The 8,188-nt window shown below is 31.4% G+C and overlaps 1 protein-coding gene across 1 annotated transcript; it reads left to right on the forward strand.

Moving 5' to 3' along the window:
• Positions 1-3,495: 3,495 nt before the first annotated feature.
• On the forward strand, positions 3,496-5,710 carry LOC134686604 (transmembrane channel-like protein). Its single transcript, XM_063546277.1, has 3 exons — positions 3,496-3,805; positions 4,327-4,420; positions 5,045-5,710. Exons 1-3 carry the CDS (start codon positions 3,586-3,588, stop codon positions 5,643-5,645), a joined length of 915 nt encoding a protein of 304 aa, XP_063402347.1. The 5' UTR covers positions 3,496-3,585; the 3' UTR covers positions 5,646-5,710.
• The last annotated feature ends 2,478 nt before the right edge of the window (positions 5,711-8,188 follow it).

Below are 8,188 nucleotides of genomic sequence, written 5' to 3' on the forward strand. Positions count from 1 at the left end.
ACATTCATCTATACAAAATGGTTCGTTACCTCTTCAAATATTAAACAAATCTCCAAATAACATTTAAATTAACATACTAATAGGTTATTACAACAAAAACAGTTTATACATTAAATTTTTCATATACAAACAAATATTTTTAAGTAAAACATCTTTTTATGTCGATATAGAGTTTGAATTGTACTTTTTTAATGTTCAATTGAAACGTTACATTGCGATAATTCCGATTCTAATACAGTTTGGATAGAAATAAGGGAACAAGTTGAATTGCATCTAGATGTCGAAAATGGTTTTTTTTCTTCTAATTCTTAGTCAATTTGTACTGTTATAATCAACGTGCGTAATCGTAGTTCTTCATTGAATAAATTGCGTTTATTACTGTTAATGAGCTTGCTGTGTTCTGAATTTCGCACGGTGACGTTACATAAATGGGCGACCATACCAAATTAAATTACAAACAAAAACACATTATATTCCTGTACGACAGACAACTTAAGCTGATATGAACGGTACACTATTTCCTTGCAACTATGCACAGTGTACTATGCTAGGAACCTAAATGAAGCCGACCAGGAAAGGTATTACATTGTCCACCGAAAACTACATTTTTATGTAACCTAGGTGGTCGAGTGTTGTAGGCTGCTGAACATGATGCAGGCGATGTTGCCACGATGTCACAGAAGTAAGGGTTTGAATACTGCTGAAGGAAGATCGGATAAGGTTTTAATATACTTCGTCTCACCTTTAGCTCAACAAAGTTGCATCTGCATAAGTATAAACATTTACATCGCAAGATTGTATTGAGATGAAAACAAAAAAAAACCAATTATTGCCCGGAATAATCCAATTGTTATAAGTTAGGATGGTCCATGTTTTTTTTAATTATTAGTATTCCGATGTTATTCAGTTGCATATCATGGGCAGATTTTGGAGCAGAAGTACAATAAATGTTTTAATATATTCTGCATATTTATAATTTCTATTTCTTATTTCAGATACTACAGGAAAACCCTGTTCTACTAGCGGAAACCTTCCAGGTTAATATACTACGTATTTGTCTGTATATCAAAATGCATTTCATACAAAGCTTTATAATTAAGATTTGACAATCACCTACAACAGAAGTGAATTTAATAACGTGCAAAACAACAGAAATTAAAGAACAGTTACCATAGACCGAAAGTAGGCCAAATTATATGTCCTTAAAGGTGTGGCAAATGTACATATTTTCCAAAATGTTGTCATTTATGTCTACGAAAATTTACTAAAACAAAGTATCCACAAAACTCGGGGGGAAACACAAAAACCACCAAATGACATTCAACTGTCAGCAAAACTATACAGATACAGTAAATGTTAATCTCTGAAGTCCAAACATATACACTTCAGATCCCATTTAAGGTTGTGTGGAAATCAAAGGGTTATAATTGCAATCAGGAAACACTTCTAAACGTTTTTGGACCATGAAAAGTACATTCAAAGTTGATTAATCATCATGTTGATAATATTTTATGTTAAGTATGAGCATATATGTTAGATATCGTCGCATATTTACCTGATGATATCAGATTATATCAGTATATTGGTATTCAGTCAAATCTTAACCGGAATTTGTGATACCAAAATGTTTGAAATGTAAACAATATGTCGAAATGTTAAGGCTTTAAATACATATCTATTGGGATAAGTTAATGCAAGCACACGAGGTATAAAGTGTCTTATACGGTTGCAGGTTTGTAATGTTTAACCACCATATCATATCAGAGTGTAAACACGTTAATTATGAGCTTTGAAAGTCATGTAATTCAAGCATTTTTCTGAGTAAGTGTTAAAAATTTCAAACAAATATTCGTTACTGTGAGTTAACTTTCAAAAAACATGCTAAGATATGTATTTATTTGTCCGAATAAGAAACAAACTGCACAATACATTTGTGAATTAAAATTGGTAAACGAATACATAACGTTGTGTATATGTTCTAGAAATTCGTTACCCATTTCGTAGATTTAGTTATTCAATTTAGCTAATGTAATGTTCAACTTATGAGTATTGATGTTAAACTACAAATTTGCCTTTGAGAAAACACTTTGTAATGAAAATAGATTTATTTTTACATGATGACTTGTATAAAGTTATGGCATGCTTTCTCTCATTTCAGTGGTCAATATATGCACAGCTAATACAGCACAACAGGATAATCATAGCAACTCAGTTTTAATAATGGCAGATAACATGAAAAATTGCACATGTGAACTCTCTGTACTCAATCAAACTAGAACAGTTACAGTAGACATGCAAAAATTTGGTCATGAAACCAGTTCAAGTCCCTTAGAATACGCATGTGGTTTGACACTTAAATTTGCTATCAGAAATGATACCATTTGGGAAGCTCAATGCAAAGTCGATGATATCGTTATTTCAAAGAATATAACAATCAACAATAAAATAACAATTAGATCAATGACTGTTAGTGGAACTTTGAAATATAATGAAGGGTATTGTATAGAAATGAAAAAAGGTACATATAGTTAGAATTTTTATACTACAGTATACTTATACATGTACTATAGACGTCAGTACCACAACACATCTTGCAGAACTAATTCACCACTAATGATTAATCAAGCAATACAACTATTCATCAATAACATCATTAAACAAAACAACGAAAACAAAAACCATAAGCATTTTCTCATGTAAAAAAAATGTTGGATTGAACCTGGTTGTATAGCTAGCTGAACCTCTCATTTGTAAGACGTACAGCCGCATCAAATTCCACTATATTGACAACGATGCATAAACAAAACAAAACAAAACAAACAGACATACTAGGTGAAAACTTCAATAATACAGTTGTCCACATTGTGCAATAATCCTAATGACTAAGAATACATACAAACATGTAACAAAGAAGCCCAAAATGTAATACAGACCAAGCATATTAGTAAAAATAATACACAAATTTACCATAGATAGTACAATAACACAATGACGGGATATTTAAAACAGAGACATGTCATATATGTAAATGGACTAAGTTTTTCTCCTTATGATGACAAAAATCATTAAAAATATTCCTCTCGATACTATCTTTTGATTTTCAGAAGCTTCTGTCCAAGTTTGGTAAAAATCTAGGATAGTTTTAATCTTAAAAATGTTTTAAAAACTGCAGACTGTATGTAATGTTAACTGGAAAAGAAATATTACTTGTTATAATATAGTATGTTTCTATTTGTGTTGCATTGTCGTTTGTGTTGTTCACTTCAGTGTTTCTGATGTTTCGTTGTTTTTCTCTCTTTAGGTTAATGTGTTTCTTTCGGTTATTCTTTGCTACCCGGATTTGTTTTGTCTCAATCGGAATATGACTACCGAACAGTGGTATACTACTGTTACCTTTTTTTATCACGATTTATGATTTTGTCAGGCTATAATATAACAAAGTTGTTTGTGTTTATTGTGATAACAATGATGTATTTTTTTTCCACAGTAGTCTCTGATCAATCGGGAAACCAACTGGAGCTAAAATGTGGCATTGGCAGCACCATTACAGTTAACACAACACAATCAGCAGAAAAAACAACAAAAATGACTCAGACAACTATTCCAACGACGACCATGACAATAACAACAGCAAAAACAATGTCAATAACAACAACCTTACCAACAACTGTACCAACAACAATAACAACAACAACGGTACCGTCGACAACAATTACGGAAACAACAAAAATAACAGAAATTGCAATTTCCACAAGTACTGATGGTTCTGTAACTACAAACCCAAAAAATAAACCAGATGATACAGGTTACTAATGTTATGATAGTGATTAACAAGTTTATATGTTACAAAAAATAAATCAATTCTTCTTTCTAACGTTTTAGACTGTTGAGAATATCAACACCAACACTAGGTTTTATTTGAATAGTTTATTATTTATTACAGTTTATAAGTACTGTTCTCATGTTCGATGAAAAAGAAAACTTGAGCGAGAGCCATTAACTAAAGATTGGCCTTGGTTACCACGTATACATTTCATCTATACGAAACTGATTACGAGATGTTACTGAGCGGGTGTCGCATATTACGTTTCAAAATAGATGTTGTAATTTTCGCTTATAATGCGTTTACACGGTACGAGTTTTCATCCGATTTCACTCCGGTTTTATACATGTGATGTCTTCAACCAGATTCCTAAAATACGTTTTTCACTTTACTTTCCTGATATGTATTTTATTCTTCTTTTTTTAAATTCATGTTTTGTTCAATTTAAAATTACAGAACGGGTATAGATGATTTTGATTTAATTTGATTTAAAACTCTTTTAGATAATGATGACACAACAGTCTTAGGAGTAGGTGCATCGGTCGGAGGACTTGTCATCATCATAGTTGTTATTGCTGTGATCTATATCTATAGACGGTATGCAAGATTCTGATACAGAAGACTATAGTATTTTATTTGACTTCTATCTGCAAAACAAAACCAAAACAAGCTAATAATATCATGGTTGATGACTGCGCAAATAGTATTTAGGATTTAATTTAAAAGAACATTAAATTTAGTCTACTAATTGGGCAAAAATCTTGAGAGAAATATATTCAAATACAGCTTTCCGTACAATAAAATATTTCCACATCACCCACTATGAAATTTAAAAAAGTTAAGACACTTAATAGAGGGTCAAACTAATCAACCATCGAGTGAATACAGATGTCCGGGTGACTTCAACCGAAATACTAAGAAAATATTTCAATTACTTGTTACACACGCAAATTCTGTTTACGTGAAGGTCACATGAATTTCACGTTAATCAATTAAAATACGTTAAATTCACTAGTAAAATGTAGCTGTGTATAGTGAAGAAGTTTTCAGATTAAGTATTTTTAAGTAAAATTTGTTTTTATATATCTTTTCGCTTGTGAATGATAGTAGTATCTTATCAAAAATCAAACAAATAAAATATTGAAGAAAAAAAAGCAAAGATTTCAAACAAGTAAATCATATAAAAAACAAAAGCCTCAACTTTTCCCCATTTCATTTTAGTAACCACTCAAAATCAGCATCCAAACCAGCATCTAAAGAAGGTCTGGCAGTTAATAATGATAACGATGATTATGGTTTGCGTGAAAATGTCCTATATATTCCGGCTGATTCCACTCCATTGCAAACCAACGACAATTGGCAAAATACACACAGGATATCAGTTGATATCGATGGTAATTACAGTACTGTAGATTTGGATGAAATACCATCAGTCGAAGAATCAACTGGAGATTATAGTTCAATTGAACTGAAAAAACGGACACCATCAAAGTCGAATTTGAACAGGTCAAAAAATGATAAACCAATCATTGCGTCAAAGCCAAAACAAAATGTGACCATTAAAGATGATGTGTACTCTGTCCCAGATAAGAAAAGGGTGAAGCATGTTGCAGCACCTGGTGAAAATGGGTGTGAATATGCTGTTGTCAGCAAACCAAACAAATCGAACGTTGATAAAAGTAAAGACCAAGCCTCAACGAGTAATGTGTATGCAGTTGTAGCAAAAACGAAACGCTTATCTAACGAAAAGGGAACAAATCAGAAAAGAGATAGCTTAACATCCGAAAACGACAAAGAAACTGACCGATCATCAAAAAGTTGAATACTCAGTACTTGTTATTATGAAATAGAACATTTTACAATTTTATTGATTGTTGTGTTAACCTTGTTACAAAAATGCAAAATAGACATAATCTGCTGTTTAAATATTTATTATGCATATACTTATATACACTTATTATATAAACTAATGTTTTCAAAGTCCTAGTAGAGTTCAGAGACCAGCAAAAATACAAATGATGATTTGGTGTTGACCTAATATTTTCACTGAATTTCAAAAGGTCGAGATTGCGGTTAAAACCATTGGAACAAATCCGTCGTCATCTTTAAAAATAACCCATAATTGTCAACCAACTAGTCATGGTCTCTGTATTATTGTCGAAGGAATGACTTTAACTTCACCACTTGAAACATTTGGATTGATAACTTTCTTGTAAGCATCAACCCAAGTTAAGGTGCGGTTTTAATGTTTCTGCATATAAATGGCAATGGATATATAAAAAATAAAGAAGATGTTGTATGATTGCCGATGAGACAATTCTTCACAAGAAACCAAATGACACAGAATTGAGAACTATAGATCACCGTACGGCCTTTATCAATGACCAAAGCCAATACCGCATATTCATCTATAAAAGGATCCGAAAAAACAAATGTTAAACAATTCAAAATTGCATAGAAATGGCAAGTTCACAATGAGGAAGCTGAAATCATTCTTTTTGTCGTATATATTTATTCTCAACCAATGTTTAGAGGCATGAAAAAGATAAGAGGCAGTCTTAAGCTGTTGTGTCCTTTATTTCAAGAACTGTTCAACATAGTCACTGACATTTTAATAAGCCATTCATTCCTTATGACGTCTGCCTCATATGAATGAAGAATCAAGACGACAAGTAGATGAGAACAATTATATTCATAGGAAAAGCTGAGATTAACCCCGTTTATTGGTATGTTTCGTGATGTTCAGTCTTTGTTTCCTATATTATGTTTTGTGTACTGTTGTTTGTCATCCGCATATTTTTCGTTTTTAGACATTTCATTTTTATGTTTTTTTACTTATATCTTTTGCCTCATTTGTTTATTGTCCTCATTAGAAAGACAGAAAGTAAAAAAAAATTAAAACAGGATGCTTTTATTATTTAAAGCATCATCGGCAATGCAGTTGTCATCTCTTGGAAAATTAGAATGAATAAAAACTAGAGGGTGTTTAACGACATTATTTACCTATGATGATCATGGACGGTCTTTTTGGAATGTATGTGCTTTATGAAGTAACAATTCATTTTGAAAATGACAGTAGCATCTCCTAACAAAATAAGGCGTTGTGTTTCAGGCAAAAAGAAAAAAAATGATAATATACCTAATATAAATAATTTTGTTTTAAAACCTCTTTCAAACTATTTCGGTATCTTTAAACGATCTAATTGGTTTCATAACAACGTATTATCATTAGATGATTTCTGTTCAAAACTTATATCACGGGGAGCATTCAGGGACGAAAGGTTTGAAGAATGGTAGTTTAACATTCATTTGCAAAATAAATGCATATTCTGGACGTCAAGATAGAAATGTGGTATGAAAATTACCCCTAAAAAAACGCTGAGTCATTTTACACGGCAACATTCATCAGAAAGGCATGTCGTCCTACCCCAAAAATTCAGATTTAGAGTGACCAATATTTGCCCTTAATTTTAAATATCGCTTGCTCAGCGATGAAACGAAAAATACACATTTCAAGTAATTTGTTTGACCAGGCCGGCTTTCGAGCACAGTACCACATATTCACTTGGGCAAAGTGGCATGCTAAAATACAAGTATTGCCCATAAAAGAAATTCACAACTATTTCATGTTATAAATAGGAATAGAATAAGGATGTTAAACAAATCTTCAAGTAAGTTATTTGAAAAAATGACTTGTACAATATCGAAATTCAGTAAACCGGTTGGACAATGTTGAAGAACGTTTGTAAAAATCAACGGTTAATATTTTGTACGAAGTGGGTTTTATGTCGTACTTACAATGGGTATGATCCAGATCGTTTTCTGCAATGGTTTTAATATTATTTAAAACATTTTAATTGACCAAATAAAACTTCCTTCAATAATTGCAAAATATTCATGCTGATTTGAATATATGTTATCTGAAGTCTAACTTAAAAAAAATAAAAACCAATATCGACAGTATGTATTTGCATTATTTCAATATGATATGGTTATTTACACCATTGTCCTATTTTTTAGTATTTTAAAATTGGCAAACAAGACAAAACATATTTGAATCAAATTGCATATCATTTTACAAAACAGTCCATAATCAAAGTTACAGACATGTCTGACTTGATTATGTACCTAAATCTTTTTTTTTGTCATAACTTTTTTACGTTAATTGATTTGTCCATATAATGAAAGTTAATTTATTTTCTCATCTCAAGTGTTTAACCTTTTGTCATACTATTTTCTCGTTGTTAGTTTTGTTTAATTTATTTTTTGCGTGGCACTGTATTGAATTTGTCCTTGGTGGACATAGACCGAAGTAAAATAGAGCAAAGTGATATATATATTCTTCGTAAAGATAAAAAGCCACTC

Source organism: Mytilus trossulus, chromosome 10, assembly GCF_036588685.1.
Source record: "Mytilus trossulus isolate FHL-02 chromosome 10, PNRI_Mtr1.1.1.hap1, whole genome shotgun sequence".
Lineage (NCBI taxonomy): Eukaryota > Metazoa > Mollusca > Bivalvia > Mytilida > Mytilidae > Mytilus > Mytilus trossulus.

Bases quoted from the DNA above. Each gene is read 5' to 3' on its own strand.
- LOC134686604 (XM_063546277.1), top strand. From the start codon at position 3,586: ATGACTCAGACAACTATTCCAACGACGACCATGACAATAACAACAGCA. The intron at 3,806-4,326 runs GTTACTAATGTT...AAACTCTTTTAG, and splicing joins AAATAAACCAGATGATACAG to ATAATGATGACACAACAGTC. The intron at 4,421-5,044 runs GTATGCAAGATT...ATTTCATTTTAG, and splicing joins GTGATCTATATCTATAGACG to TAACCACTCAAAATCAGCAT.